Source organism: Symsagittifera roscoffensis, chromosome 3, assembly GCF_963678635.1.
Source record: "Symsagittifera roscoffensis chromosome 3, txSymRosc1.1, whole genome shotgun sequence".
NCBI lineage: Eukaryota > Metazoa > Xenacoelomorpha > Acoela > Convolutidae > Symsagittifera > Symsagittifera roscoffensis.
This window is the reverse complement of record NC_087064.1, coordinates 22,677,571-22,702,116: the sequence shown is the minus strand read 5'-3', so window position 1 is coordinate 22,702,116 and position 24,546 is coordinate 22,677,571. Positions and strand designations below refer to the sequence as shown.

At 33.1% G+C, this 24,546-nt stretch overlaps 2 protein-coding genes across 5 annotated transcripts in view; one reads left to right on the top strand and one right to left on the bottom strand.

Annotated features, from left to right (window-relative positions):
- LOC134842821 (uncharacterized) overlaps nt 1-24,546 on the top strand; it is a 235,648-nt gene that overhangs the window by 117,473 nt on the left and 93,629 nt on the right. The window lies entirely within an intron of this gene.
- LOC134841136 (uncharacterized) overlaps nt 1-24,546 on the bottom strand; it is a 56,045-nt gene that overhangs the window by 19,351 nt on the left and 12,148 nt on the right. For 3 of the 4 annotated variants that reach the window (XM_063856924.1, XM_063856925.1, XM_063856926.1), the window contains exons 2-3: nt 3,421-4,609; nt 2,843-3,028 (exon numbers count right to left, since the gene is read on the bottom strand). In XM_063856924.1, coding sequence (XP_063712994.1) covers nt 2,843-3,028; nt 3,421-3,865 — 631 coding nt within the window. In that variant the 5' untranslated portion in view covers nt 3,866-4,609. The remainder of the gene's footprint in view (nt 1-2,842; nt 3,029-3,420; nt 4,610-24,546) is intronic. The other variant, XM_063856927.1, reaches the window with a different exon arrangement.

Here is a 24,546-nt window from a genome sequence, read left to right as displayed (position 1 = left end):
AAAAGAAAGCAATTTAAAACTTTTTATTACTAAATCCACTTTTTCTTACAATTTTATAGAGTTGCTAAGCGCAGCAAAAGGGTTCAGCTTACTAGTTTCTACAATTGTAAAAAAAAATTTAAATAACAATTTTTCCTTGAGATGATATTCGAATAGGTTTCACTGAACATTGAGGTTTATTTTGAACTTTTTTAGTTTAGAAATTTTGATTGAAGGCTTAATATAACAAATCCTTCTCGTCTATTTATTATATTTTTGCGGTACCTAACTTTGCAATGATTGTTTTTTCACCTAATAGAAAACAGCGCTGAAATTTTTAGGGCTGCCATGATAATTCCCGTTTTTGTGATTTTTAAAAAAATCATTATTCATTTGCTAACAAACAGTGCAAGCATAGAAAAACAATTACTGTACGAAAAAAAGCCATGAATGTAAGATTTTTGTAATGAAGTCAAATTCAATCTAATTATTATAATATAAACCAACTTTGCTTACTGATCAATCATGCCCACAATCTTTCATTTGAGCAGATCTGCCGATTCTTCATTTATTTGATGAACAAAACTGTTTAAACTGAGCAGATGGCACTTTTAAATGTCTAATTCGAGGGTCCATAAAAGTCATGTTTTTTTAAAAAAACTTCTAATGGTTTTTAAAAGTTTCCTAGTCTTTTATTTGAGGGACAACATATGGACTGAGTGGTTTTCACTTCATTGTAATAGTGCAAAAGATAATTATTCCAAAATAGGAAAATTCATTGTGAAGGTAAAAACTCAAAAAAAAATCAGAAATATGAAAATTATTGTGAAGGGAAAAACTCAAAAAAATTCAGAAATATTGACTTTTAATATATAAAATATTTCTGAAGCAACAATTTTTGAGTTGGATTGCTGCTAGACAGTAGAACAAGCAAAAACTTTCTTGCTATAAATGTTTTAGAAATGTTTTAGTTCAGAAAAATCAATTAACTCGCGTCACTTGTCTCTGGAATCCATGAACATACAGACACAAAATTGTGCGCCTATCGAGTGCACAGTTTGGCTTGATTTTGTACAATTTTTTTTTGAAAAGTTAGTAAATTTTATTGCTTCCAATATCAGATTTCCTGGAGAAAAAAATGATTTTTTTTCATTTTTTCAGTACGTAAATGGAAATTGTTTTATTTGCTCGAGATTAGAATAAAAATCAAAAAATCAAGACAATTTTTTTCGACATCGAAAAAAATTGTTTGTAGGATTTTGAATTCCGCTTAAATCACAAATTATAGGATCTTATTAGGATATATCATCGCTTGACACCTTCCGACTATCATTTGTGGTAGTCGATTTTGCGTGGAATGGTTTTTTAAAAAAATTAAAACCAACCCGAAGAGAACATTTTAAGTTGTCGAAACAAGGATATCCCAAAATGCCTGTTGCTGTGCAGTTAGCACTGAAAGTGCCGACCGGAAATTGGAGAAGAAACTAGACAGATATTTCTTTTTTTCAATTTCTATCACATTTGTGTCTGCTTTTAGTCAATCAATTAGAAGTTTTGATAAAAACAGCAATGGGTTTTCCTATCTGCAGTTTTTCTTCTCAAACAGTGACAAAAAAAGAAAGCAATTTAAAACTTTTTAATACTAAATCCACTTTTTCTTACAATTTTATAGAGTTGCTAAGCGCAGCAAAAGGGTTCAGCTTACTAGTTTCTACAATTGTAAAAAAAAATTTAAATAACAATTTTTCCTTGAGATGATATTCGAATAGGTTTCACTGAACATTGAGGTTTATTTTGAACTTTTTTAGTTTAGAAATTTTGATTGAAGGCTTAATATAACAAATCCTTCTCGTCTATTTATTATATTTTTGCGGTACCTAACTTTGCAATGATTGTTTTTTCACCTAATAGAAAACAGCGCTGAAATTTTTAGGGCTGCCATGATAATTCCCGTTTTTGTGATTTTTAAAAAAATCATTATTCATTTGCTAACAAACAGTGCAAGCATAGAAAAAAAAATTACAGTACGAAAAAAAGCCATGAATGTAAGATTTTTGTAATGAAGTCAAATTCAATCTAATTATTATAATATAAACCAACTTTGCTTACTGATCAATCATGCCCACAATCTTTCATTTGAGCAGATCTGCCGATTCTTCATTTATTTGATGAACAAAACTGTTTAAACTGAGCATATGGCACTTTTAAATGTCTAATTCGAGGGTCCATAAAAGTCATGTTTTTTTTAAAAAACTTCTAATGGTTTTTAAAAGTTTCCTAGTCTTTTATTTGAGGGACAACATATGGACTGAGTGGTTTTCACTTCATTGTAATAGTGCAAAAGATAATTATTCCAAAATAGGAAAATTCATTGTGAAGGTAAAAACTCAAAAAAAAATCAGAAATATGAAAATTATTGTGAAGGGAAAAACTCAAAAAAATTCAGAAATATTGACTTTTAAAATATAAAATATTTCTGAAGCAACAATTTTTGAGTTGGATTGCTGCTAGACAGTAGAACAAGCAAAAACTTTGTTGCTATAAATGTTTTAGAAATGTTTTAGTTCAGAAAAATCAATTAACTCGCGTCACAGAAAAGACCATCCAGAAATTTTGCGACGTCGAATTTTTTGTGAATAACACGGAACGCACTTTTTCACGTACCCTTAATTGTTACATTTCTTCAGCTATTCACATGCCTAATTTGTAATTTTACTTAAATCAACCGACTCTTTTGAAAAGAAGAAGAACATAAAACTTTAGTAAAAATAATAAAATCATTTTTCTAAGTATTTTGTTCATTTAGACCATTGCAGCGTTAGTTGCGCGACAGCTGGCTTTCCTTGTCTCGTTTAATTCTTACCTGTCTGGAGGGGTGCGGCGGATGATGGTGAGTTAGACGAGCGCCCTCCTCTCCCTCCCCCCTTCTTGAAGAGAGTACCTCCCGTAGTCATCGCCTGACTCAGTCGCTCGTGAGTGGAGTCGAAAAAACCTCTGTAGAAACTGGTCGATCTGCTCGCAGAGGGCGTGAAATCATCCAGGTGCCATTCTAAAAAAAGGAGATTTTTCTGAGCTTATCAGAATCAAACTGTTTGCAGATTTATTTATATTTTAAACGGCGGGGGATATGCGATGTTTAAAAGGTTCTTTTTTTTCTAAACGCCAATGAATTTTTTCATAAGTTCTAATTACTATGAGATGTTCTTAAAGCAGCTTGAATTTAGAAAAATGAACATTTGACACAAAATAATTGTCGGTATTAAAACGTTGGTTCAAACTAATTACATTTGCAATTTTATGATACAGCTTTATCGCATTTTTCGGTTTTTCATGGTGCTAACATTTTTCTTACTAACAAACACAAATTCTTTTTTTTCTAGTAGCCAAGTAATATTTTCACTTTTAATTTGTCTCGTTTGAGGCATGGTAAGTTACTCTCACCTGTGAGTTCATTGTGGTCGTCATAAAAACTGTCATCGTCGTCATCATCTACATTAATCAGAGGGTTATTGTCCTCTCTGCTGTTTGTTGAGAACACATTCTGTGCTCCTCCCCCATTTGGGCAATAGGCATCTTTGCTGCCCCCTCCCCAGAAGGAAGAATTAATGTTAGGGTTTGAAACGGAACTAGAAGGGCGAGCCAATCTGTACCCGTTTGAGTTAATACTGTTGCTACTTTCACTAATTTTGTCTAACTTGGTTAATAAATTATTACGTCCAGTTGATGTCAATGACTCAGCTTTGGAATGAAAGTGAAATGAGTCATCCGTTGGATCAGGGTTTGAAGTAAGGGTAATTAGATTGTTGTCGCAAGTCGCCGGCGAAGGCGAGGCGTTGAGGGGTGGGGAAATTAGCCCGAATCTTTGGGCTACTATTTTTTTCTTCATTTGGTATTTATTTGATGCAGTCTGCTATTTTATCATAAAATTGCTAAAAAGGTTTAGAAGTAAAAAGGAAATTGATAAAATAGTTCTCACTCTGAAAGCTTATCTTCTAAAGTAAATTTTGTGAGCAAAAACTGATCAAAAACTATAATTAGAAGTATTAACGAATTGAGGTGGCTAATTCCTGCTAGATGAAAAAGATTAGCGAAGGAAAATATCGACCAAGATGATGAAAAGCGCAATAAAAGCAAAAAATGGACGGTAGAGTGTTAGACTGGAGAGAAATCAATAGGAGATATATGGGTGTATATAGATCTATTTTAAATTACAAAGCAAAGAAGTGTGTCGATGATGTTTCCATTTTGATGCCTTTTTAAAATTGAATTGAGATTATTGTTTCCACACTGAGCGGGCGAGTTTGGAGTCAATTTGAATCGATAAAAGAAAGGATGCCGAAATGAAAAGAGGGTCCCAGGTCACTAAAAGTGTGGCTCAATTGGGTCACACAGTATTGTCACAGCGGTACTGTGATTTCATTGAATATACTGAAATACTGAAAATGGAGTATATGAAAAAATGGAGTACGGAAACGAATCAGACTTGAATTGGCTGCTTTGTGGATCAGAGGGCAAAAGAAAAAGGCAAAGAGCTAAAGTATAAAGGGCATATAACGAGCTTGCACAGACCAGACAATGAATAGAGATTGAGATTATAAATTATTATAAAATTATGGTTCCGATTCTCCTCCTGAAACACAAGAAAAAACATCCAATAAAATCACCATTTTTACCTTAAATTATATCAAATTAAGAGCATTGTTATAAAATCAAAGAACAGTTCTCCTCAGCAGGAGTTATAACATGGGAAAATATGCCGGACGGTCACGTGATATTTGTGCTTTTCTTAGATATAAGTTTTTTTCCCTTAAATTTTTTTTTGTATTTTTTTTTGTTTTTCATTAATTGTTTTTTTTCCGAGGAACTATTTGAAATACTATTTGAGGCAAGATCAAAGATTCAAGCTTTCAAATTAAGTTCAGAATGGAGTTTATCAATAAAACTTTCTAGATTCACTTTTCCTCTCCGACCCATTGCAATTAATTGTTTCTAACGACTGTGAAATACAACTGAAAATTACAATTAATATCAAAATGTACTTTTTAAAATTTTAAATTTTATTTTTGAAAAACTTTAAAAATATTTAGAAACGGAAAACAATGCGTTAAAGGTAAATATTCTTTTTGAACGTTTGCACACTATTTTATGGTTTGTAACTAACGTTTGCAAACTGATTTCTTATGAAGCCTCGAAAATTTTTTGGAAATAATTCAGAGTTGGCAGCTGAAAAATTTTTATTCATAAAACTATCGACTACTTTGCCACTTCTGCGACAACTTTGTTCGAGCTCAGTCGCACTGAGATGAAGTCGTAGTTTGTGGTGTTAACATATTCAGCTTTTTATTTTTTTGATTGCAAAAACAATTAAACCCGAAACTTTTCAATACTCGATGAAAAAGCGGACCGGCCTATTAGCATGTTTGTCGATTAGCATGCCCATGTAAAAGAATGTAGTTTGAAGATTCGCTATTTCAAGTTTTGTTTTGATTTGAAATTTTGAACATTGTGAACTCCGAATTTTTATAAAGGTGAAAGCCAATTATTTACTCCCCTAACAAATCAAGTGGTTTTCGAAATTATTTGAAATTTTAGGCTTATTTGTTTTTCATCTGAAAGCACACACAGTTAAAGCAATTATCGTATGCTAAAGGCACACATGCTAATCGCTACACCTCCGATGAAACATTCTTCAAATACGATTGATAATTTGCATTTTATTTTAGCGGATAATAAAAACAAGACTCAAACTTCAAATCCTGACAACTTTACTTGCTTTTCATCTTGTTTTGAATTTTTTATTCCTAAATAATTGGAGATTGAAGATTAAGGATTCTAGATAACTTGTCATCATCATTCATTTGTTTAATCGTGTTGAACTACAAAGTTAGTTATAAAAAAATTGTTTAAGACAGTGATGTCAGAACTATTATTGTCAGCAAAGAGTTTTTCGACAGTTATTTTTAAATTGAAGTAACTTTATCAAGGCTTAAAAGGGCATTAAGGAGCTAGTTCAACAAAAAGTTCGATTTTAGTGCTCTTTTTCATAAAAAGCTCCGACAAGCCCCTTGCTGACAATACTAGTTCTTGATTTCTCAAATTAGGATTCAAAATGAGTCATTAAATCTTGATGAAGGAGACTTCGAATCTTTTGCGGTGCCATAAAGACCTTGTCAAATCTGTTACCCAGAAAAATATCTGGGTAACAGGTACCCAATGCATTTTGGGTAATAGTATTGCAGCTGAATCAAAACCTTTGTTCTGAAACCCAAATTTTGAAGCAGTGAGTTATGACCGAAGTGTAACTCATAGAGTAATTTCGGATAGGGTACACCGTCTGCTCGTCACGCTATCTTATTTTCGGCCGGATAGATTCGTGCAACTTCTTAGTCTAATACCGATCCTAATCTTACTCTTATACTATCTAGTCTCAGGTTGTTTAACTAGTCTCTGCTAGGCTCAATAGATCTAGGGTATACTGGTTTATTGCGGCTGCTGAAGTGCTCGGGAGAGTCCAACTAATTTCTAAGTTAAATTCAAATCTCTCTGGTGCTGAAATTACAAGTAACTTCAGCACTTACAAATAAGTGGGTTGTTAGTTAGATGGATCATGATTGGTTAATATTAAATACTTTACATTGGTAAAACATTTAATTTATCCAATCATAAAATATAGTTTAGATCAGGTTCCACCCATCCGGGTTTTACAGAGTTTTTTAGAACAGTTCTTCTGTAATTCAAGGATGGATGATGGACGTTGGTATTTGGCGAACATCATATTTCTTTCGCTTCTTCTTGTGACAACGACTGAGTCTCTGCAACAAAGTCAATTCTGATTCCAGAATGGTTGGCTATGTCAGGTTTTTCTGTTCTGCGTGGAGAACTTCTTTTGTGTATGATCTAGTTTGGGAATGGCGTGGAGATTGTGCGTGGAGGGGATGCCTGGTTACTCGGATCTGTACGTATACTTGAACATCGAGGTGGTCATTGGTCTAGTTCAATGAAGTCCTTTTCTGCGAGGTCAAGTCGTACTCTAAATCCTTTGAGTTGTGATTGTGAGCGGCATATCGATTGTAGTTGGTCATTCTCTCTCGAGTGTAGTGAGGTCGTCTTGTCTTTTGATGTTCGTCCTTGGTGTTGTATTCTGATCTATATATTGCATCATGTGATTTTACATTTTATAAAACTCTTATTAGTTTAATATTTTTTAATAATGATTTTAGTTAGTTGTTTTCACAAAAGCTTTTTGTTTTAGTTCGGTTATTTTGAAGAGTTACTCACCCTTGAGTAGCTCTTATTAAAAATAAAGGTGTGGTCACAAAGCGTGGATGTAGCGCGGTGGGTTAGGCCGGCTATAGAGCATGCTCAGGACGTCCTTTCCTGGTGGGTTAGGCCAGGAGTGGGAGTATGATTTCATGCGGTGTTTGTGAGGGGTCCTGTTATGTGACAACGTTTTATGTTGGGTTTGTTGTGGTTTTACTTATGTCTTGTTGGTTATGTACTTTTTCCAAAAAGCAAATTGTTTGTGGTATGGGTTTGTCTTTCGACTTTTTTGTGTTTTATTATTTCTTTCTAAGACTTTGTAATAGTCTTCAAAAGAATAAATTATCCAGTTTTAAACTGGGTTAATCCGGTTTGGGTACCGTTGGTTTCCTTTTCTAAGTCATGCTGTTATTCTATGATTTGTGGTATTTAGTAAGCTGCGTTGGTTAGTTTTGTTTAGTATATGATTCCTTTCCAACCGGGTTAAAGGAAAGTTTGAAACATGTTATTGTATGTTAGAGTTGTTGAGTGTGAAAACTTGAAACTGAAATTCATTATTTTAAACAATTCTTCGTGGGCGAGCTGTGCGAGTGTGGATAGAATTTCTGTGCGAATGAATGAAAATATCAAAAGGTTAGTACTGCAATTGCATTTTATTAATTTACTGCATAGAATTTGGAAATTTACTGCTAGTTATGGGGGAATTTTAAGATACAAATTTTCATCATATGTAGATTTACTGCTTTTTGGGGGGAAATTTTATAAATTATTTTACTGCATTGGTATTATATTTATTTAATTGTTGGTGCAAAAGTTTAATAGGGTCTTAAACAGTTTTGAAGAAGTTTGCTATTTTTTATTTTTCTTTTGTGAATTTTTCAGATGATCTAGGATGAAGGCTAAAAATCTAAAGAAAACATGAATAAAGAATGGTGAGTTTTTAATACTGTAATTAATTAGTAATATTCATTTAATTCATACTTACCTGTTAGTCGTCGGGGAAAAAACCGTGGGGGAAGATGTCGTGAATTAGTTCTGAAGTTGTTAGTAGTTTAGCTAAGATGCGGATGATATTTTTAGTTTGAAGCAGTGGCCAAAGCAATTGAAGTGCCTTAATAGTGGTTAGTTCTTCAGTGCCTACTGCAAACTCATAAGGTGTGTTTTGGATTAAGTTATATAATTTGTGGTTAAATTTAGTGTTGTGGATGAATTCTAAAATTGGGATTTCTATAGGTTGTAGGAATTCGTGCGGGATAAGGAAGGGTCGGGATTCTTCGGCGTTGAAGGTCTTGGTGATGGGGCAGAAAATGTACATTTGGGTTATGGGGTCATAATTACGAAGAATACCATGGAGGTTAGTGTCTTTAATACAATATGTGAAATTTAGGAAATATGGTGAAGTGTATTTTGAATTGATGAATTGGAAACGATGGTGTGGTTGTCTAGAGGGTGTGTGGAGGTCAAAGTGATTTTGGATGAAACGATAGTAACTGTATGTATGTGTTTGTTTAGTGCGCAACATAATATCGTGTGAGCAGTGTAAATCTCTTTCGTGTGGTGCAAGGAAATGAAAGGTTAGTGAAAATATTTGGAAGCGTTCTTTAAAACTTTCGTATGCTTGTGTGTCTGTTAGTGCTTCTGAAATATTGTGATCAAACTTGCGGTCGAAGATGTTTAGTGTAAATATATATGGTGTCTTGATGAAAAATTTCTCGGTGATTTGTGGATTAGCGAAGCGATCGTCGTCTAAGAATTGATCTTGGTTAGCTCTAATGATGTTGTGATCGTAGTATTCTAGTGTATATTCATTAGCTCTAGGTGCAGTGTGTATTTTTAGTGATTTTTTATATCCAACGTAAGTAAATTGTCTAGCGGTTAGTGGTGTAGTTAGTCGATATAGCATGTCTTTGTTTCGGTCTATATCGATGGCAGTGCTGGATAAAGGTAAGCAAAGAGGGTTAGTGAAATGATAGTATGAGGTCCAAGAGAGAGTGGGCATTAAAACGCATTCAAAATTAACTGGTATATAGGATGTTCCTTCGTTTGGAGGATGACCTGTGGCATATGGGTCGATTTTTACTTTTCCAGTGGTCATGTCGAATCCTTTTTCGTATTCAACTAATATTTCAGAGTATTGTGTTCTGTGAAGTGGATTCTTGTATTTACATGCAAGTTCTGTTTCTTGATATATTTGAAAACGTGTCAATTTATTTTCTATATTGTCTATGTTTCTAAAATCGGAACTTAGTTTGCGTGATGGATGGACTTGTTCATAAGGAATTGATTGTATGAAATATTTTTCGTGAAATTTTATCATACGAGCGTGTATTTTTGCTACTTGAAATGTTGTACATGTATCTTCGGGGAACCAAACAATTGTTGCTTGTGTTCTTGTTGTAGGGTCGCAATATCCTTGATCATTTTTACAAGGTAGTCGGATTCCTTGATAGATCATTGTATTATCAGATAAATCTCGTGTGAGTTGTATTTTTTCGAGTTGTATTTTCCAATCGAAAAACTTTATTTCTTGGTATCCTTTATTTTTCGTGTCTGCTTTGCAGTTTGATGGGTTATTTATACCAATGTGTGGTATCCAATGTTTATCATGTAGGTCATAGGTTAATCGTCCGTGTGCGCCGTTATACGGGTATTTTTCGTCTAGTTTTATATGTCCTTGGTGTCTTTCAAGTTGTGATTGGTGTACAGAGTCTGAAAAAACTTGAAAATTAACTAATTTTCTTTGGGAGTTTTTATTTTGTGTGATGTTTAGTCTAAGTAATTCATTTTTACAATCGTCGGGGTTGAGATGTAAAAGGCGTTCTATATTACTTTGATAGAATGATTCATGGTCAAGTCGGTTTTTGTTTCCGTTCGAGACTTGTGAACAATGTACTTTCTTTTCGGAAAATGTCGCTGTGAATTTATAACCTGTAACTGTTGTTGCTCGGGCTTTTGAATAGAGTGTTGCTATTATATCTGTGGTTTCTATAGCTTGTGGTTCTGTTTCACATTGTGATACTTGATTTATTGCATATTTGTGTAGTGTTTTTTGTTCATTTTCTTCGCAATCGTAATGTGTTACTAATAAATCTTGTGGTCCTGTACGAGGGGAAGGGTTTATGTTTTGATTTGAGGTTACTAGAAAAAGGAGTTGGAGAAAAATTAATAATTTTAGAATATACATGTGTATGATAATCCTGAGTATGGATTATAAAATGTAATGTAGCCAATTGTGTTTTTGGTATATCTGTCGTATTTATATATTACTTCAGTAGTTATAAACGGTGGTGGTAGTGATTGAGCTGTTATGTTAGGTGGATTTAATGGGTAGGGATGTTGGGTAATGTTATTTAACTTAACTGTGATTTCAAACTTTAATTGTAAACTGTTTTGTTGGAGTATTTGAATATTGTGATCACGGATATCGTTGTGAATATCTTGGCGATATTGTAATCTATTAAGTGCCCAGTTATGAAGGCGGTTACTTTCTTGATGTTGTCCAAATAATGGTGGAGGTGCTGTGAATGTATTCCAATCTAGTCTTAAAGGAATATTTATTGATGATTGTTCTCGATATCTGGCGTCGAGATTATTTGGAAAATTTAAGTTAAAGGGTGGTGGTGAAAATTGGCTTATTGATGGTGTTGATGGTAGTGATAATGTTTCTGGTAGTGATGAGGATGTTGTTGTATCCGTAGAAATATCTATGGGGTCATTGACTAAATTTGGTTCACCTTGTGTAAATGAATGTGTAGTCCAATATGGAAATCGTGATGTTTGGTTTGGGGGGTTAAAAGGATTTTCACGTATTTGTTCAGATGTTGGTGTTGAACCTAAGTAGTCTGAGGGTAGACTTGAAGTGCTTCGTTGTGAAAAAAGTGTAGGAGTTTCTGGTGTGATGCCAGTGGTGTTTTCTGGAGTGGTTTGTGATGGGGATTGAGGTATATCAAAATGAACTCGGGGAGTTTGAAAATTTCTATTTCGTCGAGGATGTATAATTTGTCTATTTATTTCTGTTGTGTTTTGGTTTTGACTAAGGTTTCGTATTCTACTTAGTTCTTGTGGTAGTGTTGGGTAAAGATTGTATGTTGGTTCACTTAGGGATGCTTGTCGTTGAACTGGTTCTAGTGGTTCAGATAAACGAGCGTGCCGTTCTTCAAAAGTGTATGGATTGTCTTGAAAAGAAATTCGTGTAGATGTTTGAGGATTTTGAGTAGTTGAAGGTGGTGTTGGATTATCTTGGGATGATGTCGGTGAAGACTGATTCTGTGACTGTTGGGTAGCAATTTTTGATGGATTTTTGAATTGTTACTTTAGTGGGAAGGTTTATGTTTATTATAATATTCTTCCAAAAAAATAATTAGAAAAATTGTTGCTAGGGCAAATGTGATGATTGCTTTCTTTATACATTTACATATGGTCAAAATGAGGGATGATAAAAATGTTATGAAAATTACAAACAATAAAAAAATATCAGTTCTACTGAAAATTGTTCGTATCATTTAGACAAGTTGTGAAAATCGTACCTGTGGATATATTCAAGGGTTTTGGAAAGTTGGAGGAATAGTTCGAGTATAGTGTAGAAAATTAAAAAAATGTTACAAAAAATGATTAGGATTATTAGAAAATATTCAAGTATATCAAAAAGAAATATTATAAAGGCTTCAAGTATTGAAAAAAAATGTTCAAAATTTATAAGTATTTGAGCAACTGTTTGAGAGAAAAGCATTTAAGAAATGATCTCTTGGTCGAATATTTTTTGCTGTTTGAGGCGATTTTCTAGTGTGGTCGAATTATTTATTAGTTTTTTGACAAGTGGGTTGAGTTTTGTAAAAATTTGTTGGGGGCAATTTTTATGGTGACTGGGAGGTCGTCTTTTTCTTTATTTTTGTTTGTCAAATGATCCGGGGTATGGTGAGATTTTTATACTTTAGGCTAATTAAAATCTTCATTTTGTTACTTTAGGCTAAGTTATCAAATTTGTTTTGGGGGTATTCGTGGTCTGAGTTGGGGAAATATTGTTGATCTTTGGGTTATTAGATAAGGGAGGGGTACGGTATTATGGTGATATTTATTTTAGTTGTCAAGTTGGAGTGGTTTGCTTATTTTTGACCTGGAGGTTGTAAAGTTATAGTTAGAGATGTGCCTGGAGTTCTAGATTATTCGTCTAATTGATCTTAGTTTGAGTTAGAGAAAGTGGCGGATTGGATGAATCCTATTGGTCTATTTTGAACTAGAATTATTGCGTACTTGTGAGCATGTTATTTTGAAAAAATGAAATGAAAAATTTTACGGAGGTTTCAAGATTGTGAAGTATAAAATCTTAAAATTACTTTTTAAATTCTACTTTCTTTAATATTTTAGATTGAGGGATGAACATTTTGTAGTTTTTACGTGGTTGATTTCGGAGTCTTGATGTTTTTCTATGTTCTGATTTGTCTATTTCCTCTTGGGGTATTATTTGTTCTGTCATTTTTCTATTTTTTCTTTGTTTTGGATATTCTTTATGGTTTTGCGTATTGTTTTTGGTAGCGGTTGGTTTCGTGTTTTGATTTTCGGTGGGGTTATCATTTTGTTCTGTGTTTTTCAGATGTGGTTCATTTTGAATGATTTTTAATCCTGTGAAAGAATATAATTGAGTTAATTCGCGGAGTGCGTATTCTTTTGGGTAATAAGGTAATAGGTTGTTTCGGTGCTGAACGATTTCTTTTTTGTTTGAGTCGGTAATTTTATATGTGACATCAGTGGGTTTTGCAATTATTTGGTAGGGTCCTTTTCGGAGGGGTTGTAATTTTTTAGAAATTCCTTTTTGAGTATTAAAATTAGGTATTAAAACAAATGTTCCAATTTTTAAATCGGAAGCTGGTGTAAAACGTGAATTGATTTGTTCATTTATGTTTTGTCTTTGTAATAACTTTTTCGTTATTTTTTGGTAAATTTCATTGTGTTTCTTATCTCTATTTAAAATCCATTCGGTGTGTGTACCGGAGGCTAGTTTAAGAATTTGTGGGTGATGAAAATGATCTTCATCGTGCGTATGTAATGGGAGGTTATAACAAATTGAGTCTTTATTTGGTTGACAATAACCTTGTGCGTTTTTATGGGAATTTGCTGTAAACATTATTGGTTTGCGTGGCTTTTGGTTAAAAACCATTTCGTATGGTGACATTCCTAAAGTTGTCGTAATTTGTGAATTATATGCTAAGGGAAATAATTTTACATCTGCTGACCATTCGGTATATTTTGTATCATTTCCGTTGATGATACATCTAAGATATTCTTGTAGTGAACGGTTCATACCTTCGACTAAGCCGTTTGTCCAAGGTGCATGAGATGTACGTGGTTTGTGTTTAATGTTGTATAAATGACATAGTGTTATTATTTCATTATTTATGAATTCTGTACCATTGTCTGTAACTAAAATTTCTGGTAGTCCGAATTTTGCTATCCAGTGTTCATAAAGTGTTGTATATGCGTAATAAGCATTACAATGTGGTACTGGGTTAAGTGCTACATAATGTGTAAATGCGTCAACAATTACCATAATGTAGGAGTTTCCTTCTGATGAGGGTGAAATTGGTCCTTTAGTATCAAATGAGATACGATGATTAAAGTACAAACTTTGTCCTTTAAAATCTTGTTTTTGTGCTATTTGTTTTTGATTTGGGTAAGGTTTATTTAGTTGACATACTATACAGTCATTGCATAGTACTTTTATCCAGATTGGTGCATTTGGGAAGTAAAAATTTTGTATAAAATTTGAATATGTTTTTTCTGATCCAGAGTGTCCTTTAATATTTTGTGTATGTGAAATATTAAAAGCTATAAGAATCATACTTATAGGGAGACATGGAACTGTAGATTCATTCATGTTATACTCTAAAAGGTCTGTGTTTTCGTTAATTGTTGTGTTGTTAAATTTGCGAAAGTATCGGAGGAGTGTTTTGTTTCCTAGAATGGTTGAATCTGCTTTGATAGGTTTAGTTTTATATTTGTGCCATGATTTCAGTTGTCTAATTACTGGGTCAAGGTTTTGATATTGTTTCAGTGTTGAAATTGTAATTGTTTCTGTTGGGGGGAGAAAAATGTTTTCGATTTCTAATTTAGATAAGGGTATTGTATCAAGTGGGTCATGGAGGTCAAAAACTTGATTTATTGTGTATTTTGAATCATTTGTTTGTGGTCCTGATAAATTTATTTTATCAGTTAAATCTTCTTTTTCAATTAGTGGAAAATGGTCTTTTTTAGGTAGGTGTTGTTTTGTTCGTTTTTGTTGGGTGTTATTTTTTATCCATTGAGAATATGGGATTGGTTTGAAAGTTGATGTTCCAAGTAGGTCAACTTCATAATGATTATTTTGACAATCTAAATAAAGTGGGAAATGTTGTAAATTATTTATTTGTGATTGTTCAATATCAGTTTTTACTGCATATTTGCATTCCAATCGGGGTGATGTTTCGTTTTCTGCAAGGTAGAATTTTATGTTCTTGGGTATTTCAACTGTTGTTTTTCGTGTAAGTAATTCAGGTGGTGTATTTCGACTTAAGGTGTCTGGTAATGCAAGATTTTTTCCTGCAGTCCAAACTATATGTAAGTTTGGAAATTTCATTAGAATTAGTTGAAATCTGTAAACTCGGTGGTTTGGGTTAGATTTCTGTGTGAAAAGAAAAATGATGGGTTTGTGGTCTGTGAATAAAACTGTTGGATGCTTTGATCCAAGTATCAGAAATTCATATTCTGTCAATGTATATATTATGGCTGTACATTCTCTCATTAGAGTTGAGAGTCGTAGCTCTGCTTGAGTGAATAATCGAGAATTTGCTGATATGAGGTTCATTTTATTTGTACCATTATGTGATTGTAATAGTGCTGCGCCGATGCCAAAGTTCGAAGCATCGCACATTGCATAAAATGGTTGATCAGGGTCTGGAATTGTGTTTGAAATTTGTTCAGTTAAAAGTTTCTTTATTTCTTCAAATCGTGTTTGATGTTCTGTATTCCATTCAAAATTATTTTGTTGTCTAAGGATGTTGTAAAATGGTCGTAGATATAATTGCATTTTATAAACATATTTACTTAAAAAGTTTAACATTCCAAGGAATTCTTGGATTTTCTTTTTATTTGTTGGTGGTTGAAGTTTTTGAATAGCGTCAATGCGTGATTTCAGTGGAGTTATTGTTTTTCTTTCTATGTTATGTCCTAAGAATTTAACTCTTGTCAAAAAGAAGTGTGATTTATCGGGGGCGGCCTTCAGATTTTCGTTCTGAAGTATTTGATGATATTTTTCTAAAACTTTGAACATTTCGTCTTTTGTTTGTGATTGCATAAAAACATCGTCTAGATAGGTGATTGCGTTTTTCTTGAGTATTAGTGGTCTAAAAATTTTGCTCATAAAAGCTGAAAATGCTGCTGGTCCTATGGATATTCCATAGAATAAGCGGTTAAATTCATATTGTTGGTTTCCGATAACAAATTGTGTTAAACGTCGTGATTGTTCATCTAGTGGCATTTGATTGTATGCACTATTCATATCGGCGGTTGTAAAGTATTTGCCGTTTATTTTTGTTAAAATAACTTGTATTGGTTCAATGGGCCAATTACATTTTGATTCATCTATGAGTGAATTGAGGTATCTAGCGTCGAGAACGATTTTTAATGATTCTCCTTTAGCTAGAATGATAACGGGGTTGATGAATGTGTTGCCTTTTGGTTGTTCTTCTTTATTAACTGGTGATATAATATTGTACTGTTCTAAAATATCGAGTAATCTGTTTACTTTATCATGTAAGTGAATTGGTACTTTACTTGCTCTCTGTTTTTTGAAAACTGCGTCTGGTTTTAATGGGAGATGTAGTGATGAACTGATTTTGCCAACATCGAATTTTGATGTTGCATATACTGATGAATATTTAATTAGCTGTTTGGCTAACTTTTCGAATTCGTCTTGTGTTATTTGTGAATGTTGGAAATTAAACATTGTTAAAAATTTTTGTTGGTCCTTTGTGTGGTTACTTATGTTGAATGTAGGTTTGAAATATGGAGTTTTTGTGAAATAATCCGTATTTCTGTTTTCGTTACTTATTATATTATTTATAGATAATTCTTCATTAAGAATTGTAGATTGGCAAATATCTAGTAATTGGAGTATATTATTTACGCGATAGGCTTTTTCGTGTATTGGTGATATTGTAGCGTTAGTTTCACAATATCCTAAAAGTCCTAAAGGTAATGTTACTTGGTAAGGTGTGTTGTTATAAACATGTAAAGAAATAATATCTGAATTCGAATTTTTCAAATATTTTATTGAAGAGATTGTGATTTTGAAAAATTTATGAATAGGTTTGAATTCAAAATCTGACATATAAAATTTTTGTTTGTTTTGTTCTTTATCATATTGGTGAACTTGTTTGATTGAAAAATTATATATGTTTCCTGATAGTGGTTTCAGGTGTTTTCTTTGTTGGTTATATATTGGATAAAATTTTGAAAAGAATGGTGGTTGTTTGTTTAATCTTTGAAAAAATGTTAGGGATGTTTCTTTTGTTTTTGTATATTTATCTTTGATTAATATTTTACTGTTTAGGATGTTAATTGTTGGTATATACTTCGAAATAAATGGTATTCCAATGATATTATATTTAATATCAGTGATATGGAATATTTGTTTAAATGGCTTGTTTAGAATTTTACTTTGCTCCATTGTTCTGGTAGGGAGGAGAAATAATTGGATTTTTCCGTAGTTTATCAATGTTGATCCTTGTGCTGTTGCTAGTTTGCTGGAGGTTTCAAGAGGTGTTAGCTTTGGATGTAAAGTTTTTATTTCATTCCATGTGGGGATGTTTATTATGTTTGATTCTGCTCCTGAATCAATTAAAAAATCTATTTCAAGGTCTGGTGGTTGAAATTCTTTATTTCTTGGGCTTTCTAAGAGAAATGGTATTGTCCAAATTTTTTCTTTGGGTTGTTCTTTTTGTATATTTTGATAAATATGGTTTGTATTCAAGCATTTTGTTTTGGTATTTTTATTGGTTTGATCTGTAGTGTTAATCTCGTTTGTTTCTTGCGTCGTTGATGTGGAATTTATGGGTGTAGTGTAATAATTTTGAAGAAATTCTGATTGATTTTCATATATATGTGATGGAAAGGGTTGTTCATATATGACAGATTCATAGTCATTTTCGACTTTTATCATATTGATAGCAAGAGTGTTTTCAGTATCACTTTCTGAATCTGATGATGTACAGTTTATTTGATTGAGTTGTAACGTATCAGTTACTGTGTCATCAATACCTGGGGGGTCTGATGTTGTTTCTGGGTTAGCTTGTACTTGATTGATTTGTCTTTGATGTTTAGGTGTACTGCTTCTATGACGATTATTAGAGTTATTATAGTGATTATTATTCCGGTGTGGTGATTGGGAATAATTTCTATAACGATTATTATAACTTGGGTGTCGATTTTGTGAATTATTTCGCGATCTGTTTTGGTAATTATTGTTTGGTCTGTTATAGTTCGATCTATTATATGAGTTATTCCTTGATCGATTGTTCGGGTAATTCTGGTTTCGGTTGTTTGAATAACTTCTATTTCTATTATAGGAGTAGTTTCTATTCCTATTGTATGATGAATTTCGTGATTGGTTGTTTGGATAGTAGTTATTTCTTGATTGGGAATTAGATCTAGAAACAAATCGTTGTGTATTTGAATTTGATCTGGAGTAGTTATTTCTACTATTTGGTCTATTGTAGTGATTTTGTGATGAGTTTTGTGTATTTCTTCGTTCTGGTGATCTTCCTCTATAACTTGAGTTATATGGGGATTGATTTCTTGTATAACTTGTATTGTTCGGAAGTGGTTTTCCTGAACTGTTGTTGCTGTATACATTTTTGTTTGGTAGATTTTGATCTTTTTTCATATATTGATAGAATGATTTATTTGGTTCTTTATATTTTTGAGGTTTATTTTGACTATCTTGCTGTTTTTGTCTACATTCGGAAATACTATGTCCGTATCGGCGGCAATAATTACACCATTTTTTGAAAGATGGTTTGCCTTTAAAGTTCGGGTTCTTTTCGTAAATATTGAGTATTTCAGTGATTTTTTCAACGAGGTCTGTTTCTGATTTCTGTATATTATTAATATTAGTGGGAGTCGTTTCAATTCTGTTAACGTATTGTAATTTCAGATTTTCCGTTTCTTCTAGTTTCATCGTGATTTCTGCTTGTTCTAGTTTGTCTACTAGTTTTCGAAAATCTAAATCGGGTTCTCGAATTGAAGAAGGATGGGATGCTCTCTTTTTTATTGCTATTTTCCTTAATTGTGGTGTTAAGGTCATCATTAAGATTTCTGTCATCTTTGTGTTTTTATAGTCATGTGTATTTAGTGAATATGCTTTTCGAACTAGTGTTTCGATTCGTACTGCTATTTGCTTGATGGTTTCGTTTGGTAATCTGCGAATTTCATTACATAAAACTCTTTGTTGTTGTTTGTTTCTTTCGGAGTCAAACATTTTTGAAAATTCTTGTGTAAATCTTTTCCAGTTTGATTTTATTTCTAGAGGTAGTACTGAAAACCATTTTTGGGCTGCGCCATCTAAGGTTGTTTGTATCAACGCTGTGCGTCGATGTATCCAGTTTTGATGTAGTGGCGTATTAATTGGTTCAGGTCCTATGTTTAAAATCAAATTTGCTGTTACTGCATTTAAGTAATCTTCTACAGAGTATTCAGGGTCTGTTCCTGTGAAAACCATTAAAGGTTTGTTTGATGTTATTGATGATCCACCCATTAGGTATGGATTCATTGTCATTTGTAATGATTCTGCTGCATTTGGCATTTGAGAAAAATTTGAAAGTTGGTTTCTTGTTATTTCATGTTGTTGAAGATAATATGGGAGTGGTATTTCATTTTGCATTTGTGATGGTTGATACGAGTGTGCAGTCATTGGATTTTGTTGTTGAATTGGTTGAAAAGATTGTGTATTAATTAGATTTTGTTGTTGAATTGGTTGTTGATGTTGTGCATCTATTGGTTGTGGAGAAAAATTTCTATGATTTGTACGTGTTTTCTGTATTCCTTGTCTACGATATTCTTGAGTATTTGGTGCAAATATATCTGGTTGTAAGAAATCGTCATCTGAGGATAAATAATCCATTTGATAAGATGTTTGTTTTTTATTTTTATTCTGTTGAAAAAATGGGTAATTTTCACTGCGATCCTGTGGAGGATTTGGTTGAAAATTTTTGGAATTATATTGGGCCGTTGGGTTATCCCAGTTTCGAGGTTTTGTATATTGATTAAAATTCCTTTGTGGTTGATAATTTGTTTTTGATGGATGTGTATAATTATAATTATGGTCTGCAAAGTTGTTTCTAGTGAATGTTTTGCGTGTTTTTGATGGTATTGTCATGGGTCTGTATGTTTGGTAATCCATATGTGAATATTTAGGGGCAACCGAAGGTTTAACGGTTGATTGTAAGGTTACCTGTGTTTGTGAAGGATTTGTATTTCTTGGTGTTGTTAAATTTGGGCGTATTGGTGAAATACTTTGTTGTGTAGTTGTTGTGTGTACAATTTCTTCATTTATGAAGTGTGATGGTGTCTGGATATCTTGTTGAGTAAGATTCCTAGTTCCATTGAGGTTTTCGTTGTGTATGACTGTAGAGTTTAAACTATTATTTTGTGTATCGGGTAAAAATGTATTATAGTTTAATGGTGTTGCATCAATTGTTAATGGTATTACTCTTACATAATCTCTTATGTAAGATATTGTACCTATTGCTTGACTTGAGATTGATTGTGGAAAGCTTATAAATGCGGGATGAGACCATTCGGGGTCCCAAACATAATCTGATTGTTCTGTGATAGCGGTATCATCGTTCGAATTTTGGGGTCTAAAATTTTTTCTTGCTTGTGCAATTAAATCAATATTGTGTGTGAAATAATCTATTATGAACCATGCTAAAATTTTTTGTAGATCGTGTTTGGTATGTTGTGAAACGTCATCTTTCGTGAAATTTTCTTTAATGATGTTTAAATAACTAGAGAGTAGTGTAATTTCATGTCGTACTTTCAAATGTTTAGATGTTTCTGTCGGTGAGACATTTGTTAGTGGGATTTCGTTTTCTAATATCGAAATATAACTATATATTATTGCGAAAACTTCATTGGTGAATATGGAGTTTGCTCTTTGTGAGTTATGATATTGGATGCTTTTTATATATTCTGAAAAAACTTTTGAAAATTCTAAATCAAGATCGTCTGTTTGAATAGTATATGTTCTATTATTATGGTTTGGGGAAGTGAATTCTATGGAGTAGATTCCATACTGTTGTGTTATGTTGCATATATCTTTTAGATAGTGATCTATGATTTGTCTTTTGATTTTTACATCGGGGAACTCTGTTTTACATGGACTGATTCCGGGTTCAAATAAATTTACGAGTAAATTTTGACAAAATATGTGTTGTCCTCTATCAGTATCTGCATCTACTATAAAAGGAAAGATTTCATCGTCATCTGGAGTTTCGTCACCTGGGGTGTGTGTTGAACTCATTTTTTCGTTCGATGACTGTTAATATGTAATTATTAATGTGTCGAATTGGTTGATTCCAATTGTATAGATGTACTGGTTTGTGTTTGTACTGTTTTTTTATTCTTCTTTTTCCTCTTTGTGATGAATTTGAAGTTGTTTCTGAGTCAGAAAAATATAATTGATCGTGTTGTGGGTAATTTTTATCTATTGATTCTTTTAATTTGTAAAGTTCGTCTAAACTGTTGGTTTCTGATTCTGAAAATGCGTTTCGATTTTTTGAAAATCTTTTTCGTGTTATTTGTCTTTGTTTAGTTATTATTTTCCTCTTTAGTGTTTGTCGTTTTGTGCGAATGTATCCAACTGTTTGTGTATGAGGTGTGATTACAAGGTCGTATTTTTTGTTATCTATTTCACAATTGTGTAAAATGATTGTTTGTTTATTTCCTAGATTTTTAAATGACATAAGGTTTAGAATGACGGATGCAAAGGTTGTTAAATGATTTCTATTTTCTTAAACTGTTAGTTCTTACGATTTTTTGGTTAGCTTAACCTGGGTCTATTTGTTCAGGGTTGGAGAGAAAAGTATATCGATTCCGAAGAATGATTTTTACTTTCTCGTGACTAGTATAAGCTAAGGTGTTAACTTACTTAATCTTACTTAGGGGTAGTGATTGTGTTCAAGGGTTGGAGAATAGTAAATCGATCCACAAGGTTCAGGTATAATTAGAACGCGAGTAGTTCGTTAGATACTATTTTAAACTTACTAAGTCTAAGATTTATCCTGGGTCTGGTAAGAGGGGGGGTCAAGTGAAGGATGAATAACCGAAGTTCTTCACTGTTTATCCTAATTTTGAATGATTAGTTTTGTTTTAAAAATTTCTATTAGTCTTGGGTCTTTAGAAAGGGTTGGGTAGTGAATCGACGTTTGAGGTCGTTAGACACTAATTAAGTGGGTGGGGGAGAACAAAATTGTTCTGTTTGATCCAAGGATAAGCCTTGATGAGCAAATTTGAGATTTTAATTAAGTAGAAAATGATTTAAGATCCAAGGATAAGCCTTGATGATCTGGTTTTAAAATTAAGTGAATTTAAGTTTTAATAAAGTTTTAAATGTGTGTAAAGGAAAGATTTAGTGTTTTGATGATGTTAGTGGGTTTATGATTGCTGTTATGTTTTAGATGATGAAGCTGGAACAACAGGATGATTTATGATTACTAACCATTTATTGTCATGCTACTAATTTTTATTTTTGTTTTCCAATAAATATTTTTCAAACATGTTTTGTATAATACTGCAGAGTTTTAGGGAAACGATCTTAGATCTTTTTATCAATCGTTATTGTATAATATTAATTTTGTTTAGCGCCTGAAATGATTTTGAAGATTAACTTCAAGGTTTTATGTTTGCAAATGGAAATCTAAATTCATTGCAAGTAGTATTCGAAATATAAAAGTTTGTTCTGGCTTTTGCCGAACTATCATATAACTATACGGCAAGTTTCTACTTTGTCGTATGTCGTCTTTGGTTCGAGGTCTTCTTCCAATTCCGGGTAGTTCTATTATGGTTCGGAATATTGGCTCTGATCTATTGAGTCGGAGAGACATTTCAATTAAATTATTGTCGTATAACATTTTGTAAATGTTTTTGTCTAATTTCTAATCTAATTTTGGTTAATTCTAATCTAGTAAGGTCTTGTTCGAGACTTATGGTCGCACCAGATGAGTTATGACCGAAGTGTAACTCATAGAGTAATTTCGGATAGGGTACACCGTCTGCTCGTCACGCTATCTTATTTTCGGCCGGATAGATTCGTGCAACTTCTTAGTCTAATACCGATCCTAATCTTACTCTTATACTATCTAGTCTCAGGTTGTTTAACTAGTCTCTGCTAGGCTCAATAGATCTAGGGTATACTGGTTTATTGCGGCTGCTGAAGTGCTCGGGAGAGTCCAACTAATTTCTAAGTTAAATTCAAATCTCTCTGGTGCTGAAATTACAAGTAACTTCAGCACTTACAAATAAGTGGGTTGTTAGTTAGATGGATCATGATTGGTTAATATTAAATACTTTACATTGGTAAAACATTTAATTTATCCAATCATAAAATATAGTTTAGATCAGGTTCCAGCAGCTATTATTAAACGTGGGAGTTTAAGGAAGACATCTTTGCAAACACCAACGCAAAATTGTTTTCATCAATACGAAAGAATTTAATTGAAAGAAAAATGGCAAAACAGTTCACCGAAAATCAGGAAGTATTAAACGTTTTTCAGTGTTCTGAAGTAAAAAAACCCATAAAAGTTTTCAGCATTAATTTGTTTCGCAATCAAAAGGGTTTCATTGAAACCTAACTTATAAGGCTTCCTTAATAAGTTTGGTCCAATGAAATTTTGATCTGTTTGCTGTACCAATTTTTTTTTTTTAAATGGGAAGGGTGGGTACGGAGGAATACTAAACTTGTGTTTTGGAGGAATTATCACTAGAAAAGGGGTATGTCAAGAAAGTAAATCACGATAACTGCTCAAAAACTTTCGATAGTACATCTGATTATAAAATAAACCAAAGAAACCCCAGCATAAAATTGATTACATGAATTAGAATGAGGGAGAACATTCCCAGTGAAAGTGGGGTAATACACAAAAAACAGTTGCCTTATTTTTTTCTCTTTGGTACGCTTGGACAACTGATGTTTCATCGGATTTGTCATCCAGCCGGATGGGCAATATATTATTTATAGTTATTTGGTAGGCTCACTGCGTTGAGCTGGTCAAGTGACCTTGAAGACAAGGCTAACATAGAGCTTAGTGTATGTCAAACAGAAGATAAAGTAAACGGTTATGATTAAGTTGTCTTATTTATGTCTTAGCCTCGTTCATAATTAGCTCGCCAATCCGTTGGGATTCAATATGAAACATTACGCATACCTACGGGTATGACATGGCGCAGTCAGCAAGATCAGCGAAAAACCCAACCAATATTAGTTCGTTCTGGGAGAAAGCATCAGCGGAGCACCCTCTAGAATGGAGTAAGTGGGTCGCACTTGTAGAGCTGGCAGTTTTTGCAAAAGACGGAATAGAGATCCGAAATCTACTACGTGACAAACCTGAGGTTACTCTGCCAATTGAACCAATTTTGGAAGTCGAGATACAGGGTGAAACGGATGCACAACGGAGAAACCGAGATGTCAAAAACTATGAAAAGAATGTAAATTGGGAGAATAATTGCCAAAAAGCAAGAGAGAAAGGCGTTATGTGTAACTCAGTAAACTGGGACGAAGCGGATGCGAGAGTGCGATGATATCTTTTTCTATGTCTAGGCATGGAAGGTCAGAGACAAGTTCAACAGAAGCGACCAGGGCTAAACACACAGACGAAAACGACAAGACAGCTTAGACAAGTATTAGAAGAAATTTTTATTACGCATAGAATCATTGCATTCGAAGGATACCATTTTATTTACCGTAAACAAAGAAAAAACGAAACACAAGAACAATTCTATGCGGATCTGGTAGAACTAGCTTCCCGCGCAGACTGTGGAGACTGGGAAAATGGATGGGTTCGTGATATGTTCACCGCCCACATGAACAATGAAAAAATCGCCGAGCAATTGCTAGCGGAGACAAGAACACCACAAGAAGCATATGAATTTGCAATAAGTTGCGAGAAGGGCATCGAACATAGCAAAACTATGAAATTAGACCCAATCGGAACAAATTTGTCTGTTGCGATCAAGCAAGAGCCAATAAGTTAAATTCAACCCAAAAGAGGACGTGGCGGA